We start from the raw sequence: 26333 nt of genomic DNA, 5'->3' as shown, positions 1-26333 counted from the left end.
ATAATGAAAAACTTGTACTACTATATATAGCCTAGTATTAATTTGCTGACTAAATAACCAAAGAAAATAAATTTCTTGGGAGTCAAATTTTATATCCGATTTCAATTTATTATTGACGGTCTCATTTGGTTGCATGTTCGTTTTTGTTCGAAAATTAGATAGTTATTTCTTAGAATTATAAAATTGTATTAAATTTATTCCAAGTTTTGCAAATTACGAATATTAAACTTCCCCCAAGTTTTGTCGTATGGCTTTTGGGTATCTTTTTTGGGAAGTTATCACGCGGTCCTCCTCCTCCTTTCCTAAATTTGCTGTCCCTGTATCTTCGAATGCTATAAATACCACCACACCTCTTTCCTTCCTCCTTCCCCGTCTCCTTATTGCAATTATTACTCGCTCGCTCTCCTCTCCTCTAATGGTTTGGTTAAAGAAGTAATAATGGGAGAGATTGGAAGGGTTCGCGTGGAGGATTCCGTTCAAGGCGGGGTGGATGTATTGAGTTCGTCTGACGACATGGCTTCCGAGGCGGATCATCTCGTGGTGTTGGTTCATGGGATCCTCGGGAGGTAATGCTTTAAAATCTCGATCGTGATTTCGTTTGGGACGCGCTTTAATTAATTTGGAAGAATTTGATGATCTCGAGATCAATTTGGGTGGATTGTTATGCAATTTCGGGTTTCTTCGTTTCTTGCCTGACTTGGTGGTTTATGTAATGCAGAATCAATCTCTTTTTTTTCCTTCTTCTTCTTTTAGTGGTGATAGTTGTGAATCCAGGACGGGATTCTTTAGCCAAGTTCTCGTCTTTTCCTTCTCTTTTTATTGTTCTGTTCTTAAAATTTATATTTGGATAGTTAAATTATCTCTAGTGTGGAGGATATCTCAAGTCCGAGAATAAGATTGCTGTTCTTTAAACTGTGAAATTGAAGGTCGAAGAGCAGGAAAAGAACAATGAATTTTGGCCATACTTTTTATTGTGAAATGACATTTTGAACTACCACCACCGCAAAGCAGTGGTAGGAGCATAAAGCATGCCCACATGAGGAAGGAGGCGACAGGATTTGAATGCTTGTTGTGCACACCCATATGTGGCCAGAGATCACAAATTCAAGCGCTTATAAGTACAAATTTGTTTGTGAAGAAATTAAAATAGCACATGTGTGCGCCTGCTATAATCCTGTTGAGCCTCATGGTTCGATTAATTTGTGATCTATTTTTTAGCTCATAGATCCAACTTATATATCATAAAGAGTTAACCTGTGTCTAGTCTATAATTAGCACGACACGCTCTCTATCAATACAATTGATGACATTACACAACTTAGACCACTTGTAGCATAATTTTGTTTTGGTAATCGAGGAAGTCTACTTTCATCTTATTAGACTTTGCAATTTGTACTCGTGAATGGAGTATAAGAGGAATTACTTTGTTTATTTCCTTTTAAATACGTCTAATTATTATAAAATTTATTAGCACATGTAAGTAAATATAATCTCAGCTACAGTGCTAACTTTTTCATTTCTGGCTTTTTAGGTTTTGGTTAGCCTTTTTATTTAATTTGCTATATCTTGTCTTTCTTTTTTTTGTTTTACATTTTTTTAGAAAATTTCAAGTTTCTGTCTTTCATACTTTGCAGCACAGCAAACTGGAAGTTCACTGCAGAGCAGTTTGTTAGATCTCTACTAGATAAAGTGGTAGTACATTGTGAGTCTTTACCTCATCAATTCATGTTGAAATTTCTTTTCTGTTTTTTTTGGCTTGTTCTTCTTTTATATTTGCGGCTTTAGTATGTTAATTGGGTAATGTGTGTTCCTTAAGACAGATTTTCATTGTACATTTTTCTTTTTGTAGGCAGTGACTGTAACTCTTATATGCTTACATTAGATGGCATCGATGTTATGGGTGAAAGGTTGGCAGAAGAGGTTAGTGTCTTTGAGAAATATCTGTAGTATTTCTTAGCCATTCCAGTCTTACAATCTGCAAGTTATCCAAATTTTTGAATGATTTCTTTGCAGAATGTTGACATTTCTCTACCTTGTTTGTCTTAACTCACTGACAAGTTCATAATTTAGGTTGTTGAGGCTATTAACAGAAGGCCAGGAATTCAAAAAATTTCATTTGTTGCACATTCTGTGGGAGGATTGGTTGCTAGATATGCCATCGGGAGACTCTACAGACTGCCTAGCAGGAAAGACCAAGAAGTCTGTCAGAGTTATTTATATGACGAAAATTCAAGGGGTTCAATATGCGGTCTAGAAGCAATGAATTTTGTCACACTCGCTACGCCTCATCTTGGTTCAAGGGGAAACAAGCAGGTGCTTCTATCTTATTTGTCAATAGCACAATTTACTTTCTTAAGAGTATCAATGTTGTTCATGACTGATTCGTTATTATTGCAAACACACCGTATTCACAATGTCAAGAGGAAACAAGGAGATGCTTCCATCGTAATATTAATTAAAGGAATCACTAATATGCAGGTTCCATTTCTTTTTGGTATCAATGCAATTGAAAAGGTTGCTTCTCGCGTAATTCACTTGATATTCAGAAGAACTGGCAAACATCTTTTTCTTACTGATATGGATGATGGAAAGCCTCCACTATTGCAGCGTATGGTGGTGGACTGGGGGGATCTCTATTTCATGTATATCTCCATTTTCATCTAGTCACAGGATTTTAGATACAATTGAATCTTGAGCATATTTTTGGTACTTACAGTATCATGTTCTGAATTTTAATTGATGCAGGTCTGCATTGCAAATATTCAGACGCCGAGTTGCGTACTCAAATGTTGTCCATGATCGTATCCTTTGTTTCTGCTCTCTTTCTTTTTTGTCTTTTTTTCTTCTTTGGAGTACTTTTTCAGTCCAACTCTTATACTATTAGAATCCCTGGAAGTAGAATTTCTGAGGTTGCTCTTTTTTAGCACATCTTAATCTGTTTAAAGACATTGTCGGCTGGAGGACATCATCAATTAGGCGCAATTCTGAGTTGCCTGAGGTAGTCTGTATAACTTGTTTGTATCATATTTTGTTGCTTTGGCAATCTGGATAACCGTTACTTGAAGCATTTGCATTCACTTTAGTTTCATATGTTGAATTAAGAACACTCTTTTTTCAGCGGGAGGATTCTTTAAGTGAAAAATACCCTCATATCGTATATGAAGAACTGTCAAACGGAGAGAATGTTGATAAATGCACTGACTTTGCAGGCTTTACTTGGGACTATCAATTATTAGAAGGTAAGTATTTTTATTATTTGAAATTTTGCTGCAAGATATATTTGGATTGTCTCTGTCCTTTTTCAGTTCACAGTAGTAGTTTTCATGCTGCTCAACATCAAAATGATAGTGTTGCTTTGAGTCCAGTTAGTAAGGGGCCTGGAAATATATTGTGTCCAAAGAAAATCCTTGTTTAGTTAGGGCCTATTTAGATTTAAGAAGCTGGCCTATCTCATCCTTTAGATAGCCCAGCCAGGTGAGAATACTCCAACGTCTCCCTGAGTCAAAAGCAAGTCTTAGACTCTTGGCAGAGGTGGAAAACTTTTAGGGGCTTCACATGATACTGTGCCTCCTAAGGTGATCTACCGAATCTCATGAAATTAAGTGCCAGAAAACCCTCGATCACATTATCTATCTTCTGTTTATTTCTCTTAAAATCTACAGGCTTTATCTTTGTCGAAAAGAAGATATGGTGGCCAAGGTCTACATCATATGCTAATAGCTATAAAAGAGTAATTAAAAATTCAGAGTGACATATTTGACTGTTTTGAATCTGCAGAAAAGATGGTAACAGCCCTTTCAAGTTTGTCCTGGGAAAAAGTGGATGTTAGCTTTCACAACAGTATACAGAGGTTCGATGCACACAGTGTAATACAGGTTCTTTCTCTTCCTCTCTATCCATCCTTTATTGGTGGATTTACATCTCCGTGTACCTTTTGTCTCATATTTTTACCAAGTTCTCCCATTTTATCAGAATCACAGTATGTGGTTAATTTAGTGGATTCTTTTTTTTTTCTTTCTTTTTTGACAGGTAAAGGACTTCTTGATCCACTCAGATGGAGCGGATGTTATACATCACATGATTGATCACTTCCTGACCTGAGATTCATCTGGTCTGCTGAAAGCTTACGTAGAACAATTCAAAAGATGGTTGCAGATCCAAGGAGATTCTTCACATAGCAGAACTAGTAGATGCATTCTTTTGTCCAGTCCTTTGTTCCTTCAAATTCTTGTATTTATTTGCTTGCCAATGAAGCAATTGTAAGTAATTTGTAACATCTGTAAATCTCAAACTGAAGGCTCATATATGATATATTAATAGTTAATATTGATTAAAAAGCTGGCAGGTATGTATGCTTCAGTGGCTTTCATCTTTCTTTACTTAATCCTGTTTTCAATGAGTTTTAACCTTGTCGGACTAAAATAATTTGTTTTAGCTGTCATAATGTCAATAAATTTTAGCCCAATAGTGATACAGCCACCATGATTCAACTACATGGACAATTATTTCCTGCTGAATGATGCACCATGATTTGGTTAAAAGAAGATTTTATAAATTCTACGTAATCATCAACACTTCATGGCCTAACACTAGATAGATTCATCAATAATGGAGTATCAACAAGAATTAATAAAATTTAAAATATAGAGAACACTTATGTAATACAGGGCTCTTCGTTTCCGCATCAAATAAATGCTATTCACCCTGCAACCTCTTTAATCTTCTACTGACATCTTGATACTCATGATAAATCAACATATTTGTTGTTTCATCTCTCCTGCGAGAGTAAAGTGACATTTCGTCGAACGCTGATGAAAGCTACTGCCGTAATTTAGAACATTTTCGAGTAGATCTTCCTGCTGGTGGTCTGTCCTCCAAGTAGGGCACAATATGCTTCTTCATATCATTGTCTGATATCCTCACATGTTCTCCTTGTACACTGATGAATTTTACTCGCCCAGCATCATCTAGGACTTTTAAGCCGATCCAATCTTCAGTGTAGAGAGGTGTCTGCAAGGACAGAACATTTTATGTAACAAGAGAAATCTGAAAGATAACAAAGGAAAAGAATAGAATATAAACAGGAAACGTGGAAAATGCTCAAAGAGGAAGTAATTTACCTGTTTAGGAGGCAAAAGTGGATCGAAGGCACCGTCAGGATAATAGCCAAACCAAGAGGTTTCACGAGGTATCAATACTGTATCATGCTCAAACTTTTGGGCAGCGAAAAGATAAACATAATCATTAGTTTCATTGTCAGGAGGAATATGCCATCCCAGTTTGCCTTAGCAAAGAACGTTCTTCTTTAGAATGTAAGAAATGAACAGAGGAAAATGGAACAGATAGCTTTCTTGAACTAACCATGATAAGAACCAAAGTCTGCAAGCTAGTGAATCTTTCCTTGTAAGTAGAATTTCTTTCACTTGCGATTTCATTATTAAGCTTTGGAAGAAATCTGCATCCTTCCAAATAGTCATGGACATCCTGGACAAAAGCAAAATATCTGTTTATGCTTATCATCCTGTAACAGTTGATAATGCACTGTATTGCTTTGATAATGCACATATATAGCTAGGATAATGAGTCAGACGCTCATGCATAATTTCATTGTTGGTGTCAATGGTTGACACAACATTTTACTGACAGAACTTCTCTAAGGAGGAATTTGGGATAATGATTATGACGTGTAAGTATGTAAAGCAAATCCTATACGACAAGTTCCAGTTATAAGTTAAAGTGACCAAAAAAAAAAAAAAAAGTTTCTCCAAGTGGGGAATTCAGGAGAATAGCCATGAGAAAGAATGATTGAATAAACAAGTCCTGTATAACAAGTTCCACTTATAAGCAAGAGTGCATTAAAGAAAGAAACAGAATGCTCACAGTTGGAATCTTCAGATAACCACTGGGGGCGAGGTGGTCCTGTAATTCATCAGTCTGAAGTTAGTCCTCATAAGTCGAAACTATGCTAACACTCCTACAAGCATGACACATATATTATCTTAATATTCCATGGAGAACAATGTTATTCCGCACTAAGATGAGTAGATCTTAACTGAGCGACAGTCCTAGCACTTGAAATATAAGATTGCACATACAAACCTGCACGAAATTGGAGTATATCTCCGATTTAATGAGGGCATCCACATGACTGCATAAGACACCTGACTGCAGATTGCAAAGAATAGACTTAGAATATACAAGTACGTTTAAACAAAAACCTCTTCATCTAAAAAATCTGATTGCCAATTCTGAAATATAAAATGGAAACAATCAAACAAATGAAGTTTGCCAGGATAGATATTAATGAAAATATGCCTGCGCCACAACTCATGTTTGTATTTCTCTAATAGTTTGAGAGTTGAAGATTGTGATGAAGAACAAGCAAAGAACAGGCAAAGACAAAATTGAGGAGAGAAACAAGAACGTTAAACTGAGACCACATAATTCATGTTACATAACTAGCTTTTGAAGATGAAAAATCAGATGGAAACTAGAGGAATCCACCCTCAATGCATGACTTTACAATAGTGCCCATGTTCCATCTTCCTTTACATGGATGATGGATCCAATGCTGTCTGTCATTGTAGTATAAATCTTCAATTTCACCACGTCCCTAACGGTACTATCATCAGCAGTTAATACGTTTACTCTCTGTATACTACTTTAATCTGCTATTGAAGAAAATGAGATTTACAGAGAGAGAAGATTCACAGGACATAAAACAGTTTGGAATACTCACACCACATAATGGAACAGAAGCAGTACCCGCATGAGGACCACCCAATGAGATGAAATTCTTCACCTGATAACAGCCAAACATAGCTGTGTAAGATTACAAAATTAATCGTAACTAGTTAAAACATATGTCTCAATATCTAGTTCTTTGCCCTGATCCAAGATCTTGGTGGTTTAAACTTTAAACGAGAGTCTGGCATAATTAGAATGTCTTACAGGAGGCCCACCATCACAGAACTCAACTACTGCTCGACCAATCAAGTTTCCCTAAAGACAACAGACACAAAAAATTTAATGCTTCCAAACAAGTATAGGATGTATAGTAACCAAATGAGAGTAATTGAAGATCATCAAAGTATCAAAGCAAATAAAAAATAACATCGTTTAGAACTTTCATATGTTAGTTACTAAGTTGTAAGATGTGAAGCAAGAAGGTAATTACAGGTACCTGAGAAAGACCAACTAAATTATAACCCATGCTGAGATCTTCCATTTCTTTTACCTGCCAATGACACAAATTAAACGACATAATTTAGGAAGAGAATATTTGCACACATTACCGAGACAACTGAATCACCTTCTCACAAACAACATTAGCCTGCAAAGATGCACAGAAGAAAAATATAAGGACAACCTTATGTATAATAGATATCAATGTGAACTGGAAATCAACCTGTTCCTGAAGGGGCATGAGCCAAGAGTCCCATACTCCATCTCCAACTTCTCTGAGGTGAAACAAAATTAGTTTGTGTTAAGAAAAAAAGGTTCACTTTATACAGAGATCTAGATAATCATCAAGAACACACACAAAGTAAACTCTTTCAGTAACAGATAAAACAGGAATCTCGCATTCTCAGCAATAACATTGTATCTTCCGTCAAAGTAGCAGAGTTGAAAGCTGTTAATATGATGCCATCTAACTGGCTTTAAAGATGAATTCCAAGAAAAAGTGGCTAAATTTAGAATATGAAAGAACGAGTAATCAAGAAACGCACAAGCAGTGTCCTGTCGAGCCAGACCAGCTGCTCAAAAGCTCCGTCAACCGCGAAACCCCCGCGCTGGAGCACTCATCCGCAATCCCTATTGCAAGAACCCAACCATCAAACACCTTACCTTCACAACAAAATCGCATACGGAATCCAAGAATCCAAGTGAGTGGAGCAAACCATGCAAGACGATGAATGGAATGGAGGATAGCGTAGGCAAGACCGAGGCGGAGACAAGAACGACGAGCGCTACGATCTTTAGCAGCAAACCAGCCATTCCTCGCCCTTCTTTTCCTCTTGGGTCTTCCAAAAATCTCCAATGTGTTTACACTTCGGACTTTAGGAAGAGAGAATAAGTGATCCGAGGAGTGAAAACAAGGAGGGGAGAGAGATAGATATGGAGAGCGACATAAAATAATCACCGTCACGACCAAAGTCAAAGAAGTTAATAACTGTCGATGACGCGCTTGATGTGACTTCGCGCGTTATTCTTTTTTTTTTTCTTTCGTTTAAACTTGTAGAGATTGAAACGTTAGTTAACCAACTCTTCCGTTTCTGGTAAGCTAATATTATTCCAAAAAGATTACAATTTCTTTACATAATAAATCTTAAGAGTTATAAAATGTAAAGTTTAATAATGTTAAAGTAATGTAAACGTTTAACAAGTGAGCACGTTATTAGTACCAATTCCAGCACAAGGTTTCGCTGGGATAACGCATTGATTGACTTGTTCTTGCAGTAGCCCAGAAGGAGGTGAGTATTATCCGGATTCTTTAATAAATCATTTATACGTAGAAGATAGTAGCAATGGAATATATTATAGAGGGCATATCTATAGCACTGTTCATCATTGAATGCAGTGTTACGGTGCTCAGAGAAATTTATAGATAACGGCTCAAATCTATAGGATCATTAATGTGCTCACTGAAAATTATAGACCAAGCAGTTGGAACCACCATTGAACATTAAAAAAGAGTCTGGTGAATGATATTTGTCTACCTTGCCACTCATTAAAGCTTGACCTTCTTTCATAAGAAGAATATTTGCAGTTTATAACAACATTTCAAAGGGGAGAAAGGAAGATCTTTCATGAGAATTTAATATTAAGAATCCTCAGGGGAAGTCTTATTTCGAGACAAGCTGCGGCTGACCAAAGAAAAGCTAGCAAGAAGGCAGCTAAAAAATGAGAGCATCAATTCTTCTACAAACTGTTATGGCTTAGGCAAATTTTTGAGGAGCAGATATTGATTGGCATTGATCTCGAATGTGATTCTTCACATCATATCTTTAGCGAGTCGCATTGATCTCGAATGTGAAAGGTCACTGTTTGATGCTGCTAGCAAGTGTTGATCTGCCTCTTCTTCATCGCTTTCCTCAACGGTTAGAGTTGAAGTGTCCGAAGCTGATCCATCATCTGCAGCAGGATTTTGTTTTCAAACAGTCAATCACAACAGACTTAATAAATTGTTTAAAATAGTTAGTATGAACACCAAAACTATCGAGAAAGAAATTTTTTCAAAATTTGTTATTTTAAGGAGCTCAAAGACTTGCCTTCAAAAAGGTTAGAATGTTTAATTGGTAGACGGTCTTAACAACTAGGCATCTTACATGTGGAAAAAACTAGGAAAAGCAAAGGCTAAGTTCATATTAGATACTTATTTGTGATCTGAAGCGCAAAGTAATAACTACAGTACCTCAATGCCTCAAACCTATGATATATATTGCATGAGTATCAAAGATTGGATCAGTTATATTTAGGTCCGGAAAATGACAAATTTTCCCTCCCAGATCAATATCTCAAGGTTATGGAACATGATCACAAGGAACATAGTATACTCTGAAAGGGAAAACTGATTATTAGCATGACCAGCAGACAAGTTGAAGTTACTCGCATCTAATTATGGAGGAATAGCCATCTGAATCTCATTGCAGGTTAGGGTGAAACACTGTAAAACTTATATTATCAAAATACAGATACAACTTACCAGAAGTTGCCAGATGAGTGGGTAAATGTCCGACTGCTGTAACTTGAATACTTGCTGGCAGAAGACAGTTGCAGAAGGAACCTGAAACTTCCAGAAGCCTATGTAATCTCAGTGCCCAATTTTCTTCGGAAACCCAAGAAGATAATTACTTAAGACACTAACCCAATTTGGCAAGCCGATTCACCCATCCAGGAATACATTTTCCAGTCAGACGCTTGCAAACATCATTGGTAAAATGGTTGCAATTCTTGATAATCAAATGGTAAGTGTCACCATGGTAACTTCCCGTGAGATTTTCGATAAATATGCGGAACTCCGAACGAGACATTCCAGTAGTGCCCAGCCACATGGAGCGTCTGAAGATATAACCAGGGCATCTTCTCGGTTCCACCTCAAACACGCCGCTTGTTGGGTACTCATGGGCTCCAAATCCGTACTCCATGCCATGTACTACTTGTTGAATTAGGAATCAGGATGTGGATATGAACGAAGTAAAAAGAGTATATAAAGCAATAGAAGTAACTTTCTCCATCTCTACAATGCTAACAAGTACTGATACATATATACCGAAACCTCTTAACATAGAAAAATAGATCCCTAATTCTCGTCACAAATGTGATAAAAATCATCTGATAAGCAGGGTGAGAATTGGCATTCCCTCAAGAACTATTTATTCCAACGGAGTAGTTCCTAATGTTAATCGAGAAAAGAAAAAAATTAACAAAATAATCTACCATGAAAAATAACCTCAAATAAATCCGAAAAGAACATTACTAACAAGCAAGATCAAGAAGCCGCATAATTCTTCCAAGTATTATAAGCTGCAAAATTATCCAACTCGTGTCTCTCAAATAGCAATTCAATAAAAATTGAAAGGGTCAAAACGGAAACCTAATTCCAACCACCAAAAGGAATTAGAAAGATCGGAAAGTTAATGTTACGTACCTTCGATCCCAGAATGGAATATTCCGAGGCCGAACCAGTAAAGGTAGTTGTTGATCGGGGAGAGATCGTACACATTGAGATAAAGATGCGTCTTTTCGCTGCTTCCTCCGTCGCTCCCGCCATTGCTGCGCTCCTTCGTGGAGGAAGACCCCCCGAGAAGCGCGCGCGTGTTATCGCCCATCCCTGGACCCAAGAAACTCCCCAGTGCCCAACCCCAGAGTCAATTCCCCATCTCGGGGAGGGGGAATCGAGCTCCGGTGCGAGAAGATACCGGCGAATCGACCATATCGAGTGTTATAAACAAGGAATCCTAGGAACAGGGGAAATCTGAGTCTTTTTTTGGATTTGGTTTACTCGATTTGGATGGGATCACTCCAATTCCACTAATATTTTAGATCTTCTACTCCTCCCCTTTTGGTGGCGACGAAAGGAGGGCTTCGCCCTCATGCGGAGGAGGGGGAAACGCCACAGCTTTTTCTGAATTTTAATTAAATCCCGAAATTAGAAAATTACACTTGGTCGAAAGGCTTCCAAGAATATTCTTCTTCTTGGGAAAAAAATATATTAAATTTTTTGCAACTAAATAACTAACTAACTAACTAATAAATGTTACTTATAATACAAGAAAATAATACTAAAATTACCTCCTGTAATTTGCAATGGTGATCTCTTTAAATAGAAACTTTTTAAAATTTCCAACACTCTAAATGCAAAATTTTAGCCTCTAATTATGCAATATTCTAGCATGAAATGGCTCTTTCCATTGATAAACTTAGAACAAATCCTTGTACTAGTCGTTGGCTAGTAACTCTTCAAACAGCTCTTTGTTTTAGCACAGTTTTCCTCCCTCTCACTGTTCTTCACAGTGAGAGATTTGAGAAGAAAGAGAGATAAAAAGAAATGTTTACATGCATTCCTTGTCCAGGCACGAAAGGGCTCATCAAGGAGATCACCAACCATGTAATTAACCAGTGCATTATTATTATTATTATCTTATATAATCTATAGCTAATATTAGAAACCATGGTTTCCGATTCTTATCATTTCTTATATGTTATGTGGTAGATTAAGGTGATGTCCTTCAAGGTTGGTATGATGCAAAAAGGAAGCAAGGGAAAGTACCCAAAAGAAGTCACCATGATTGACGTCAAAGAAGAAGAAGAAGAAGAAGAAGAAGAAGGAGAGAAAGAATGGCAATGCCCAAAAGAAGAGAAGGAATGGGTGGCAGAGCCTGAAACTGGTGTTCTTATTACCTTGGTTTCTTTGCCTAGTGGAGGCAATTACATAAAAAGGATTCGTTTCAGGTACTCAAAACTGTTTTGTTTACATATTTCATTAGTTTCTAAAGTGCTACAACAAATAACTAGTTATTGTTTTCTAAAGCAGAGAAGAGTTGTATGATTCTTGGGGAGCTCAGAGTTGGTGGACTCAGAACTATGACAAGGTTGTTGAACTCTACAGCATTACACAAGGCCAATCTCCTAAAATCCCATATCAATCAGAGGATGAGGTAGAAAATTATATATATATGCTCATAGAATGGCTGATTGTTAGTTCCTTCATGCTATGTATGTCCTTGTTCTCTACTTGTTTCAGTGTCACTCTCTTCCAGCCAAAGCTCATGAACCAGGTGAGGCTTCGGAGACCTCCCATGACTCTTGTGATTCATCAAGCTCCTCAAAGGGAGGACCGACGACGATTAACAGAGAGGTGATTCAAGGGAAGGTGGTCGAATGGGTGATTGAAGATGAACCAGGCGTATTCATCACGGTACGTTCAACGCCAAATGGCTCGAAGGAGTTATTGCGAGTGGAACTTAGGTGAGTTTCAATGTTTAGGATGAATTAGGCTGCTATTCTTTGTAAGAGTAGTGTGTTGCCTATTTGTGTTTATGTTCTAAAAAAAAAAATTTGCCACCAATTATGCAGCAGGGAGAGGTTTGGTGAGGTGAAGGCAAGGGTGTGGTGGGAAGAGAACAAGACAAGGTTACAGAAGCTATATTCATAGGCTCAAACTAGTTTGATTCAGTCTTGTAATGGTCTGAGAAGTTGTTATTCTAAACTTCTTCATTGTTGTCTTCATGAAACATAAATCTTCTGAAGGGTTTACAATACTTCAAACCTATTAACATTCTAGCTACTGGATTTTCCTGATTTAATTCTGTTGCATTGAATTATATAATACATGATATACCAAAAGTGTGCATTTCACGATGTAATTAGACGATCTGATAAATATGGTTAACAGGGAAATTCGGTTTTGTTCATACAAAATAATGTTGCAAAAAAGAAAAAAATTCTTACTTTTCACATCATCCAGTAAACTTGCATATCTGGAAGTATAACTCGCACCTGCATGACTTTTGGTGAGAAGCTCGAAGAGAAAATTCCACCAATTCCCATACTCCAGGTCTTCTGCGAGTGTAACTGATTGAGCTCTCAGTACCAATATATTGCCAGCTTTCCCTCAGCAAAGTAATCCTATCAAAAGTGATAGTTTCAGATTGGAAAATTGAGCTTTCTACCAATTCATCAACTGGTTTTCCAATTCCTCTTCTTTTTGGCCCTTCATTTGTAGCTGAAGGCAGCAAAGTAGACTATATATATCCTTCCAATCAGGGTGAGCTTTGTCCCCTGATACGAATTCCCAGACCCTGTTTCCAATTTCGACGACACTGCAGCCAGCTTCCCTTTTGCCCCCAAGTTTCCTCATCACTTCCTTGTACTTATCCACATCTTGCCACCTCTTCTTCGCAGCAAGAAGGTTCCTCATTATCACATAGTTCCTCACATTCCCAGGCTCAATCTCATCTGCCCTCCTCATCACTCTCTCAGCTCTACTGACATCCCCATGGCATCCACAGGAAAATAGCAGAGAACTCAAAACTATCCCATTAGCACTGAAGGGCATTTCCTCAATCAACTGCTCTGCTTCATCCAAATGCCCACTTCGTCCAAGAAGGTCCACCATGCATCCGTAGTGCTCTATTTTTCTATCAATTTTCAATAGTTCCATCACCCTAAACCACCATTTTCCTTCATCCACTAGTCCCGCATGGCTGCAAGCCGACAAGACTCCAATCATTGTTACAGCATTTGGGGAGATTCTATTCCTCTGCATTTCCTCAAACACATCCAGTGCCTCCTTGGCATGGCCATTCACGGCAAACCCATTGATCATAGCGTTCCAAGAAGCAATCTCCTTGCATGGCATTCGGTCAAAAACTCGCTTTGCCTCACAAACATCCCCGCATTTGGCATACATGTCAACTAATGCAGTGGCAACATTCGTCCGCTGATCCAACCGCTTCCTCCTGGCACAGTTATGTATCCACCGACCAAGATCGATTGCACCACTATCTGAGATAGCAGGGATCACGCTCACAAGCGTCACTTCGTCTAGCTCAAATGGACACGAATTGGATTGCAACTCTCTGAAAAGTTCTAATGCCTGCTGGGACTGCCTGTTCTGGCAATAACCACCAATCATCACATTCCAAGAATATAGATTTCTCCCTGGCATCGCGTCAAACAATTTTCTTGCGGTCTCCATGTCGCCAGCCTTGCAATACCCACATATCAGACTAGTCCAAGACACCACATTCCTCTCCAGCATCTCGTCAAACAACTGCCGAGCCGAACCCACATCACCCAACTTCGTGAGGACGTCGATCATAGCATTAAACGCAGCCGTATCCTTCTCAGGCATCAAACCAAACAGCTCCATGGCAGAATTCGCATCACCACACCTAGCATAACCAATCGTCATCGACGTCCAAGATGCCAAACTCCTCTGACTCATTCCATCAAACACCTTCCTCGCCAATTTCATCTCACCGGCTTTTGCATACATGTCGACCAACCCAGTCGAAGCGAAGACATTCCAGAAAAAACCCATTTTGATTACATGGGTATGTAACTGTTTGCCTTCCTCCCGCCCCTCCAAGCTGAGCGCAGCGGATTTGAGGAGCAAAGGAAAGGTGTAGCCATCGGGCGAAAATGGACGGCTGGGATCGCGCCGCAGGCCGCGGTAGAGCGCTATGGACTCTCGGAAGAGGCGGTTGTGGACTAAGGCGCGGAGCATCGCGTTGCAGAGAGCAGAGTCCTGGGCGGTTCTTTGGTCGAACAGTTGGTGGGCATAGCGGATAGAAGCGGAGGAGGAGAGAGAGGAGAGAGAGGAGAGAGAGGAGATGAATCGAGTGAGGAAAGGGAGGTTGGAGTAGAGGAAACCGCCATGGCGGAGGAGAAAGGCGTGGATTTGGAGGAGAGAGGAGAGGTGGGAGACGCGATGGAGGAGGGAGAAGCAGAGGTTTTCCTCTTGGGTCCAGAGGTTTAAGGGCATGGGTAGATTTCCTGCAATCTAGTGTGTAGGAATTTCCTACAAAACATATAAATTCCTATTTCCCTACCCTCTCAAATTTGTAATCTTTATCATTTTCCAAATTTACCCTCTCTAAAATATATCCACTCTTAATAAGAACATGGAACAGCATTTTCGTAAAACTAATTTTGGTTCTACTTAATGAGTAGGGCTGTCAAAAAAACTCGTCAGCTGTTCGCTCGAAAACAACTCGGATTATACATAGCACAGCTGATTAAGATTATATCAAATAGTTCGAATCCTAACATACCATATAAAGAATCTTTAAATATATCAAATAGTTTATCAAGTTGAGCTAAGCCGAGCTGACATTATTGAGCTCATCTTAAGCTCAAGCCGAGCATATCTTAGGCTCGGCTTATTTACACCCTGGAGCAATAACAAGGCTGCGTCATGCTCACCTGAAAATAATACCCTTATAATTATTCTCTTTTCTTATATTAACTTTATCTAATAAATTATTCTGCATCAAAAATAAGGTCTTCTCTTATCTGGTGGTCCTAAGCTAATCATTAGCATTTAATTACATATATATATATATATATATATATATATATATATATATATATATATATATATATATATATATATGTGTGTGTGTGATTTAATTGACAAAGTCCTAATAAGTAGCTAATAGTGCCGCACTATGCCGAGCTGGATATCTTCTAAGTTGAAGAAGTTTTATCCAATGTCAAATAAGTTATGCTTCTTATTTATTATTCTTATCCTTGTTCAAAGTAAAAGAAACAAAGACTTTGAAGCTTGCACGCGTGCTGTATGCACGTCGTCGTTGGCTCATAAATTTGGTGGACTTGAGGGACTAAAATGAAAGAAGGAAACATTGAATTGGCCAGTCATCTAAATTAGACTGTATTGGTTCTAAAATTAATGTGACATTTTTTCTCTACTATTGACTTATTGAAGCTGGTTACTACTTTATTAAATTTCTATTATAAAATAACCATATTACCTTTTTTTATAATTAAAAATAATAATCAACTAATTAACACCCCCCTGCCCCCTAATTTTTATTAATTAAAATTGATTGAGGTTTTTTTCCCTCTTAATATGGTTTAGTGGTTATGCAACGAAGTTTCCTAGTAACTAATTAACGAAAGCGACGCTGTGTGGTTAGGAAAATGCTTTGAATTGTAATTGAAGTCTTTGGATCATGATGTGATATTAAGGTAATATGATGATAAATTTATATATTACTTAATTAATAATATAAAAATAAACTTGACTAGCTGGCTCGAATTTAGGTATATTATCTTTAATATGATGGGAGAAAAATAAAAATAAATATTAATTTTGATGGGAAATTAATATACCAAAATGCCCTTTGATAAGCCTGGTTTAATATATAAAAATTACATTATATAAACAACAAAAAGAGATAATTATATTATAATATATCCACTAAAAAGGAATCATCTAATTTATTATCTAAGCCTTTCCCTTATACATGTCTTAATTAACTAAGAGGAAACTAATTGTATTTGTTATATGACCACAATAATAGAATTGACTTCCAAATAACTTATTCTCTGTTTTGAAGTCTTGGACTCAGTCATAGCCAAACATTGCGGCCGTTTCATACTCTTTCGTTCTCTTTCTCACTATATATATTTCCATCAACATAAGACTTCGTATGAAACATTTGCAAGTCGTTCCAATGGTTTAATCTGATCGATATTATTTTAGATACGTTTAATAAAAATTATAGAGAGATATCGACTCATAATTTATTATAAAAATGCATAAGAAATCATTTGATAATAATCCACTAATATTGCTTTTAAAATGCTCGATGAGTTACGAGGCAAATTGATCAACGGTAAGCACTTAGGATGGTTTTCTTCAATATATATGACTGGAATAAGCATGATCATATTAGGTATATATATATATATATATATAAAGTCTAAGCTTAGTCTAATTAGATCAGTGGCAATTAGTGTTCATGATTGGAGAAGTAGTAACGAGATTCTATGGGCCATTGGGTTAATTTTCTAACTTAGCTGACGGTTTCCAAATGAAAGTAACAGATTCGACTAAATGGACACTGCCGGAGTAGGAGTAAGATTAATAGTTATAATAATAATAATAGTCTTATTATTATTACCATTATTATTATTATGAGGATGAAAGAGAGAGAGAGAGATTCTTTTGGATTAGCAGCATGATTACAGTTGGATATATACGTCGAGTGATGACTCTTGACCATGACTCAGTGACTCCTGACTCTGACCCAGTTGCTTTAGTGGCTTCACTTGAGTTAATTATCAATTATAATTTTCTATTAAAAAATGTCACACTGCGGTTATATAGTTTATTTTAAGCTCTCGTTTGATTCGTGCATTAAATAATTTTAAGCACGTCTTTAAAAAATATATAAATTAGATACATATATAAATATTTATATTCTATTATTTAGTTATAAAATATAATGATTATTTTAAATAGGTTTATATAAGACTTTATATGTCTGGTTACTAATTGTAAATAAGTATGTTAATTATAATGTAAAATTTATTTAGAAAATGTGCGTAATTTTATCTGTGATAATATTTTGTGTATAATTTATTATGTAATTTATCTTATACAAAATTTGACTGAAATATATATGAGTAAGTGTTTAGTTGTAAAATGTATTTAAGGAAGTCATGATCCATGAAAAAGAACATTCATCATGCACGAAACGAATCTCCGCCTAAAATTTAGAAGAGGTCAAAGTGTTTAAAAAAAATAGAGTAAAAATCCAGTATGAAGATAGATAATAATTTATTGGATTATAATTAACCGTAATATATATTTTGTTCTGTGTAACAAATATAAAAATGTTCAAAATAAGCAAGCTATCAAAATTATAGTTTTTGAAATATTTACTTAGAAATAATCTACCAAGCAATTAAAAATCAATATATATATATATATATATATAGTTAATTGAATAATACTCAAATAATTAAAATAGCTAATGTTTTACTGAGTGTGTTTAAGTTCACGTACCAGGAGAGGAGAGGCAGGGCTTTTTAATTAAGACATTATTATGTTTTCACTTCTCTTAAATTATAGAGTGAAATAATGAAACATATGGACACATAATGTGGCTTAATTGTATATAATTATATTACCACCATTCTCCACTAATTTGCCAAGTGATAAGCCAAACGATTTTATATATATATATATATATTTTTCATTCTGCATGAATCCATGAACCAAATAATCTTACATAAAATTAAAATTACGTGCAACTACGTCCTGGTTATTTTACAAAACATTTTTTGTGATTTATTTAATTTTCTCTCTCTAATGCAGGTAGGTCCCTACATATATCACGGCCGTCCATTATGGTAGACTTTTCCATCCTACGGCCGATGATGCTGACAATTCCGTCTAATGATCTAATTGGTTGCCTCTCAGATAACTGTTAGCTGCGAAAACCCAAACGGCGGATGGGGAGATAACGGCGATAATGGCGGCAAGCCGAAGATACCCTTCGAATCCGATCGCTCCCAATCCCAACACGCTGGGAAATTTGACGGCGTCAAGGGTGCAATCCAATCCAGGTTCTCTATCCCCACCGGCCTCTCCTTCTTCATCGCCTTGACCTCCACCACCTCGTCCTCCGCCTCCGGCGGGGAAGAAGCCGCCGGCTCCGGCGCTTTCCTCTTCCTCTTCCCCGAAGCCGCCACGGCCGGTGCCGTAATCTGCGGCGGCGGCGGAGGGATCCATTCGTCTGAGCAAGATCCGATCTCGTTGGGGAAGTTAAGGATCGCCTTGGATCCGCGCATCTTGAAGGCGGCGCGGTCGTACGCCTTCGCCGCCTCCACGGCGGAGTCGAAGGTCCCGAGCCAAACCCTAGACCCCTTCCGGTTCGGGTCTCGGATCTCGGCAGCGAACTTCCCCCACGGCCTCTGCCGCACCCCTCGGTACCCCCTCCCTTCGCACCCCCCGCCAGCTCCCGGCGGGACAGAAACGGTCAGCGAAGGCTGACGATCGGCTCGGGAGGGCGGCGAGGGGTTGCCTTCGGGCCGAACAGCGGGGCCTACCGGGTCAGCGGGGTCGCCGAGGAGGTGGTGGCGGATGAGGTCGAGGAAGGAGACTTCGTCGCTGGGAAACGCCATGAGATAGATCGTAAACAAGCAATGGAAGAAGAGAAGGATTTCGAATTGCAAGTGGAGAGCAAATGAGTGAAGGGGGACGATTTAAAGGCGAAGGAAGAGGAAGCCTTCCGAGAAGTTTCTATGATGGGAAGAAGAAGCGACCTTTTCGTAAAAGAGAGCTCAATTTTATTATTATTATTTTACCCAGGGTCTATTTCGTAAATCACATTGCCTAAAACAGAAGCTTTAATGCGTGGGCCACGACTAAATGATTCGCTTGAAAAGGAAAGTTAACGAAGAAGAATTCATGGAGCAGGTGAGGGACCTGAAACAAATTTTCCACTAATCGTTATGAGGTATAAAAATTAAAATTAAAAAAATATGCCAATCAAAAGGACAAATTTGAGGTCAAAATGCCGGCGTCAACGCATCCCAGTCAACATAATGATGGAGTCGTCACGTGAATTAATATCATAACCGAAAAATAAGAATAAAAAATTCGAAAAAATCCCTCTCTCTATACTCTTTCCTTGGTCTTTCGTAATTAGTTAGATACGTCCACTTTGATAATTAATACCAGCTAAGTATCCTAAATATGTTTTATGTGAATAGGATTAATATATCCACAACATTAAATAAAGCAAACTTATTCAAACATTAATTAGATGGGACTCCCTTCAAGCAGCCCTAATAATTGCACGTGCGAATAAAATATTTATTATCCAATGTCTCCTATATTTTGAGTTAAATCATTTTTTTATTAAGTTATAATCGATAGATTTTTAATTTATTTACTTATTTGAATAAAAGTTATTTTACCTCTCTATATTTTCAAAGATAAAAATACGTGTAAGTTGATTTAAGATAAGGTTTTTTCCTTCATTAGGTATTAATAGAAAATGGATGTCGTATAATATAATTAAATAAAGACGAAAGAGAGAAGGTGTTCTCGTTTGATGCGTGCGAGCTAACGGCTACTACCTTCCTCGATTGAAGAATTTGACTTGAGAGATGTTTCTCGACTTAGAATATACGTCAGGAGTTTTGGTTCTCCATCGCTATGGAGTATGGAGTAATTAATGGAGATGCTTCCATAGTGATGGATGACCGGATAATGAATTTAAATCAAAGCAAATTAAAAGTTTCAGAGGTCAGAATGGGCAATAAAATTTTCCAAATATATATATATATATATATATATTTATAGATGTATTATTTGATGTCTATAGTTTATTTTTATCGTCCTAAATAGTATAATATGTGATATATTTATAAGAGAAATAGCAATACAACAGTGAATATATATATATGAAACCCAACACCTACTTTCATTCATTATCAATTATAGGAGAATATTGTAGGTAATCTTTAACACCTAAATTGTGATTAAATCTAAGAAGAGTTTTTTTTTTATAATCTATTTGGAGGGTTAGATTAGGATGAGATAGGCTTAAAGAGGGTTTAGTTAGTGTGGATCTAGATTAGAATATATATTTCAAGAATTTAATCAGTAAAGTACCATAAATTATGGACTAGGATAAATAGTTACAAGTAACTGTATGGCGTTATATAAAAAGTTATAGAAACAGAAAGAGAGGTAGGATTAAAGAAAACTTAGCCTAAATTATTCTATTAGGCTCGGCTTGGCCCAGTTTATACACGAACCCAATCCAGATTAAGTCTGATTGGGCTGGACCTGGAAACAATTTAAGGCCCGTTACGGCCTAAAATATACTTGGGCACAATCTACACCATAAGCATGTAGAATTGAACTGCTTTAGAGCTACATTTTTTTCTTAAAGAATTAAAAAAAAAAAACTTTATGTTATGGAGAAAAAATGAGGAATAGTAAATAATAGTTTATTGGATATATTAGTACCATTTTCCGTAACCTAAATGTTTGAATTTATAAGGAGAAGAGAAGAGGATGAGAGATTTAGCTTAGTTTCTATGTATATATTTTAAGTAGAAGGCATATGTATACAAGAGTCAAACATTAATATTACTAAAAACTTAAAACTCTTGTTTATTTTAGAAATATTTTTTAAAATAACAACTAAATATCATAATAATCAAAGGGTGTCCAAGATAATTTTATAGAAAAGCAAAATAAAAACTTAATTATTCTTATAAAATGTTAATGCCATGGCCTAGATTACAAAAGTGTTAAAAATGACCCAAGTTTAAGTTTAAGATAGAAGAGTACTTTAAAATTGAGGCAAATCACACCAGTGAAAATATAATTAATTAACACTATAATGTATGTGTATGTAGAGTAGACCTAGTGGTCCAGTGTGCGGTGTGCTGCGTGATGTGTTCTTAGTCCTTATCCTGATGTGCATCTGACTAGGATCTTACCATGAGATTAGATACCTAATGCCACCTTTGCCTGCTTCTTTAAAAGAAAGGGCTACCTTTTTGGATTGATGAATAAGATTTGATATGATATCCCATGATAATGGAATCTTCCAAACAAGTACATAAACCCCACACCCCCATCCCCACTTGTTTGTTTAGATCATATTTAAATTGGAACTTATCACTTACTAGTATTTACTTGTTGAATCTCATAATTTTTTTTTTAGGGTGGTTTCTGAAAATAAAAGTTAAAAATGTGAGGCTCTAAATTTAATTAGTCCCTCAAAATATAGATATGTGAATAAGAACTTGTCTAGTTTAGGCTTTAAACCGTACGCATCGCCGAACAATTGTTTTAAACCAAACTTATTGATACCTGTTTAAAGTCGTCGCGCTATCGAGCTGAGTTGACTCGTTAAGCCAAATCACCAAGACATCAAATTATCAGATAATTTTCTTTATAATATTATTTAGTGTTGGAGTCGAATCTATAACTTCCTTCGCCATAATAAAAGTCCTTAACTTTACTGGTTTGGTTTCTTTCTTATTCACTGGTGTGATGTGAACCAAATGCAATGTTTGTATGCTCAAAAATTCCACTACGCTACAGCAAAACCCGGTCCACACAAGAAAGAGAAAAAAAAATTCATCTTGGAGCTATCAGAGGATTTTATGCTCAAGTCCTTGACAAAGTTATAACAACCTTGTTTCTATGTCACGTTATTAAATCCCCAGCTACTAATTATCATCTTTCCACGATTTAATTGTTATATTGCAGCCCATGCCCACATATCTCATGACAAGTTTATGACTAATAATACAAATTAATTAATTAATAATCTTTTGCTCTTGTTAATATGAGCCACTATTTTTTTTTAATAAAGAACAGTATCATTCATTTTATTTGCATAATATATATTTTAAAAAAAAGCTTAGGTTTTAATAATTGTAAGATTGAACTTTTCAAATTGAACGTGTTTAGTTTCCATATTAAATACACATCTGTTTATAATAAAATACGCATTATACCTAGGGGTGAAAATACGCATTATACCTAGGGGTGAAAACGGATCGGATAGTACTCAACCCATATCCGGATCCGTATTTTTAGTTCGGATACGGATATTGGACGGATAGTAAAATTTAAAACCATATCCTAACTAAATGGATACGGATAATTTTAAAGAATCGGATCTTAAACGGATATTAATTAAAATTAAAATAATTAAAATATTTTATTTAAATATAATTAACACAAAATTATTAAGAGTTTTACAACAAATAATTTTTTTGTATGTCAAATATATAAAATTAGAGAAATTAATCTCTATAAATAATATATAATGTATTATTAGTAATAATATTAATACTTACTATTTAAATAAGCAAACTAAAAACTGTAAATCATTTAAAAAAATATGCAGGTAAACGGATATCCGATATCCGTATCCGAATCTGAAAAATTTATCCGACCCGTATCCGAATTTTTTTCAAAAATTCTATCCGTATCCGAATCCGAATCCAAGTCGGATAGAAATTTTTTATCCGACCGAGTCGGGTCAGATAGCGGATCGGGTCGGAGTTAATCCGACCCGTTTTCACCCCTAATTATACCCCTCAAAAAACTCCTTATTAGTTATACACTCCTCCGTTGTCCTTTATTTATTAAATGGATCAAAGATTTAAATACATATATATATATATATATATGTTTAAAATTCACAACCTCGAGTATCGAGATGGAAACATCTTGGAAGGAGGTAGGAGGTAGGGTATGTTGGAAGGTCTAATTTTGGTGGCATTATCACACGTGCAGTCTCGAGGGGTCCATCTATAAAGAATATCATCCCTACCCTCCCTTTCTACTATCGAGAATTGTCTCTAGAAAGTCTCCAAGTCAGAGACAACAAGCAAGCTACCCATTGACTGGTCAACTAGATAAGTTCACCCACATATAAATCATTTAAACTAATAAGAACTAACTTTATAATGATTAAATTATATCTTTGTTTCGTCACCAGAATTTAAATATAAGATTAGAATTAAAAAGGAGTCGAGGAGAAGAAGGAAGACACCTCGAAGGAGAGGATATATAAACTTTTCCAACTTGTCACTAGTAATTCTTAAGAAGACAAAATAACTTTTGAAATAATGGCACGACTAGTCAACACCCAACAGAACTCGTCTCTTTCATACTTTTACCATATTAGAGTTTTTTTTTTTTAAAAAATATTATAATATTTATTGTGATTATTTAAATTTAAGGGTTTAATTATTTTTTAATATCTAAAATTAGCACCAATATTCTATCAAAGTGCCACGTGCAATTGATTAATATTTTTCTTAATACGATCCACGAATAATGGAGAGGAGTTGGATATATATATATATTAGTATCATAATCTTTATATTATCATGTGTAAGTATCATAATCTAATATGCAGATAAGGATTTAGACATAAAGGAGGAGTGTGTGACACGCGTCCAATAAACCCATGCCATGTGTACAGAGCGTCGATTTACTTCCTTTATTTACTGGCGGTGACGACCGACCTCTATAATTGAAAATACTCGGTGGTTATAATTCCCAAAGTAAAAAGTTGGATATCTTCTATGAATATCCTAGGCATTGTTTTTTTTTTTCCTGTGTTCAGTAATTAAATATATATATTTTTTATTTTTTTATAATCAAATTTAATCTCAAATAAATAATATGTATATATATAATATTTTTACTCTTGATATCAGCTATGATATTTGTATGAGAATTAAATTCTATCTTTTTCCATGGGATAAGGAACGAGAAATAATAGCTGTCATCTATCCATAGCTCGTTCAGATAAGCTTCGTATCCTGTAACTCTTTAGCAGCCAAGCATCTTCTTTGGCCCAACTGTCGTCTCTACTGGGACCACATCTTATACCACTAAGTTGTATATTAGCTTTGTGAATTTTTACTTAGTTACATATACACCTCTCTTTTCCAATTACATAGATACATACATATAGATAGAGAGAGAGAGAGAGAGAGAGAGAGCGGGTGCTAAAATGTAAATAAAAGTTATTGAGGGACTTACGTGGGAATTATTCGTCCAGATGCTTCTTCGAAACCGGGAAAGAAACCAACGGCTCTCCATCCCGGGCCCTGTCCCACCGCAATCTCTATTAATCTCTATTGGTGATATTATCTCATCAGCAAGCTATTAAATAATTGTGAAATCTAAGAAGTATTTTACGTCACTCTAGGATGATAATAGAAATAATATATTCGTAAAAAAAGCCAAGAAATGGGGAATTGTCACACGTGCTAGAAGTGGAGGAAGTTTCACGGAAGCACGTGTGCCCTCTTCTGCTACCCTTCTTATATAAACCCTTCTCCTCCCTCTTCGCTTCCACACCTCCCCCAAAATCCCACACGAGCTAATTAAGTAAGAGAGAAGCAGCAGTCGCTTACCTTATCCTCACCGCTGCAGTGACCATAAACATGAACTCCGACCTCGCTCTCCTCGATTCCATCCGCCGACACCTCCTCGACGAGCCCGAGGCGGTGGTCCCGTCCTCTGCCGCGGCGGTAACCTTACCGCAGAGGCATCTTCCCGTCTACTGCCGGAGCTCCAGCTTCGGGAGCCTCGTAGCCGACCAGTGGGCCGACCTCCCCTTCCGCCTCGACGACTCCGATGACATGGTCATCTACGGTGCCCTCCGCGACGCCTTCCACCACGGCTGGCTCCCCGAGACCGCCCCCAAGCCGGATCCCGTGCCGGAGAGCCCACCGCCTCCGGCGCCGGCGCCGCCGAAGGGGAAGCACTACCGGGGTGTGAGGCAGCGGCCGTGGGGGAAGTTTGCAGCGGAAATCAGGGATCCGGCAAGGAACGGGGCCAGGGTTTGGCTCGGGACGTTCGAGACGGCGGAGGACGCCGCCCTCGCCTACGACCGCGCCGCCTTCCGCATGCGCGGCTCACGTGCGCTCCTGAATTTCCCGCTCCGTATCTGCTCCGACGACGCCTCTCCGTCCCCGGCGCCGCCCCCGCCGGGATCGAAGCGATCCTCGCCGGAACCCTCGGCCTCCTCCTCGTCCTCCTCCTCTTCGTCCTCCTCGTCTCCGAAGAGGAGGAAGAGAGGGGAGGCGGCGGCGGCGGCGATGGCGATGGGTTCGTCTCCGGCTCAGACGCAGACTGGATTGGGCTACGGGAACAGGACGGAGGTCTTCTCGGTCGGGGCGATGCCACGTGCCGGTCAGCTTTTGGTTAGTTAAGAAGTGGAATCGGGAAAGGCAAAAGAGCCAAAGAGGACACGATGACTGACGAGGACCAAATTGCAAGAAGTTGCAGTGGTTTCAAAAAAAAAAGTGCCTTTTGACATCTCTTTGGGAAGTAAATTTGGAAAGTCCAGGTGGCAAAACGAAAAAAAAAAAAAAAAAATCCACTAGAAGGTCTTTCTACTGCTCCTATTATTTTATATTTATTTATTTAAATTTGTTCAAGAATTTTGTGTGAGTAAAGCTAAAGAATGTGTTCCTAGAATTATAAATATCTGTACACAATTTTCCTTTATTCTTTAATAAATGTTCTCTTTCTAAAATATCTAGATTTCTACTCCTAACAAATTATTCCCCGTCAACAACGGTGTAATAAAATTTTCTTAAAAATTATTATAATCGTCACTACATATTTTAAGATATTATAGTTGCCACCCAAATCGACTATAATATAGTTGTATTACTCCGAGATACTTTGATACTTTCAATAGCATTTAGACCGAGACAAGCTAACTATAACGAGTTTGATAAGCAACGATGTCGCAAGACATTGATGGATCTTAAATACTCATCCA

At 37.2% G+C, this 26333-nt stretch overlaps 6 protein-coding genes and 1 pseudogene across 8 annotated transcripts; 3 read left to right on the top strand and 4 right to left on the bottom strand.

Moving 5' to 3' along the window:
• Positions 1-318: 318 nt before the first annotated feature.
• Positions 319-4337, top strand: LOC140766668 (lipid droplet phospholipase 1-like). The gene is made up of 10 exons (XM_073106189.1): positions 319-566; positions 1635-1702; positions 1850-1920; positions 2071-2313; positions 2479-2642; positions 2746-2801; positions 2946-2998; positions 3119-3239; positions 3778-3875; positions 4030-4337. The coding sequence occupies exons 1-10, from the start codon at positions 439-441 to the stop codon at positions 4099-4101; spliced, it is 1074 nt and encodes a 357-aa protein (XP_072962290.1). The 5' UTR covers positions 319-438; the 3' UTR covers positions 4102-4337.
• Positions 4338-4550: 213 nt separating this feature from the next.
• Positions 4551-8072, bottom strand: LOC140766669 (uncharacterized). 2 transcript variants are annotated; one of them, XM_073106190.1, is made up of 12 exons: positions 7902-8072; positions 7731-7815; positions 7409-7460; positions 7313-7333; positions 7184-7237; positions 6952-7002; positions 6740-6802; positions 6100-6165; positions 5881-5919; positions 5362-5484; positions 5121-5213; positions 4552-5010 (listed from the first exon to the last, which is right to left on the bottom strand). In XM_073106190.1, the coding sequence occupies exons 1-12, from the start codon at positions 7996-7998 to the stop codon at positions 4819-4821; spliced, it is 936 nt and encodes a 311-aa protein (XP_072962291.1). In that variant the 5' UTR covers positions 7999-8072; the 3' UTR covers positions 4552-4818. The 2 variants fall into 2 exon arrangements, with proteins under 2 accessions (XP_072962292.1, XP_072962291.1); XM_073106191.1 differs by lacking the exon at positions 7313-7333 and having other exon boundaries at positions 4551-5010.
• Positions 8073-8667: 595 nt separating this feature from the next.
• LOC140766670 (deSI-like protein At4g17486) lies at positions 8668-11090 on the bottom strand. 2 transcript variants are annotated; one of them, XM_073106192.1, is made up of 4 exons: positions 10652-11090; positions 9869-10156; positions 9707-9793; positions 8668-9135 (listed from the first exon to the last, which is right to left on the bottom strand). In XM_073106192.1, the coding sequence occupies exons 1-4, from the start codon at positions 10830-10832 to the stop codon at positions 8996-8998; spliced, it is 696 nt and encodes a 231-aa protein (XP_072962293.1). In that variant the 5' UTR covers positions 10833-11090; the 3' UTR covers positions 8668-8995. The 2 variants fall into 2 exon arrangements, with proteins under 2 accessions (XP_072962293.1, XP_072962294.1); XM_073106193.1 differs by having other exon boundaries at positions 9707-9787.
• A 98-nt stretch (positions 11091-11188) lies between these two features.
• LOC140766671 (protein Brevis radix-like 1) lies at positions 11189-12858 on the top strand (annotated as a pseudogene).
• Positions 12859-13002: 144 nt separating this feature from the next.
• LOC140766667 (pentatricopeptide repeat-containing protein At2g44880) lies at positions 13003-15005 on the bottom strand. The gene has a single exon (XM_073106187.1). It carries the CDS (start codon positions 14990-14992, stop codon positions 13172-13174), a length of 1821 nt encoding a protein of 606 aa, XP_072962288.1. The 5' UTR covers positions 14993-15005; the 3' UTR covers positions 13003-13171.
• Positions 15006-18193: 3188 nt separating this feature from the next.
• On the bottom strand, positions 18194-19232 carry LOC140767122 (ethylene-responsive transcription factor ERF105-like). Its single transcript, XM_073106914.1, has one exon. It carries the CDS (start codon positions 19162-19164, stop codon positions 18457-18459), a length of 708 nt encoding a protein of 235 aa, XP_072963015.1. The 5' UTR covers positions 19165-19232; the 3' UTR covers positions 18194-18456.
• Positions 19233-24885: 5653 nt separating this feature from the next.
• LOC140767537 (ethylene-responsive transcription factor 1A-like) lies at positions 24886-26081 on the top strand. The gene has a single exon (XM_073107490.1). The coding sequence runs from the start codon at positions 24985-24987 to the stop codon at positions 25753-25755; it is 771 nt and encodes a 256-aa protein (XP_072963591.1). The 5' UTR covers positions 24886-24984; the 3' UTR covers positions 25756-26081.
• The last annotated feature ends 252 nt before the right edge of the window (positions 26082-26333 follow it).

The sequence above is a fragment of the Typha angustifolia genome, chromosome 9 (genome assembly GCF_048772165.1).
Source record: "Typha angustifolia cultivar Huaian chromosome 9, ASM4877216v1, whole genome shotgun sequence".
Classification (NCBI taxonomy): Eukaryota; Viridiplantae; Streptophyta; class Magnoliopsida; order Poales; family Typhaceae; genus Typha; species Typha angustifolia.
Note: the sequence above shows the minus strand (reverse complement) of the source record. Positions and strands in the feature narration are given on the sequence as shown.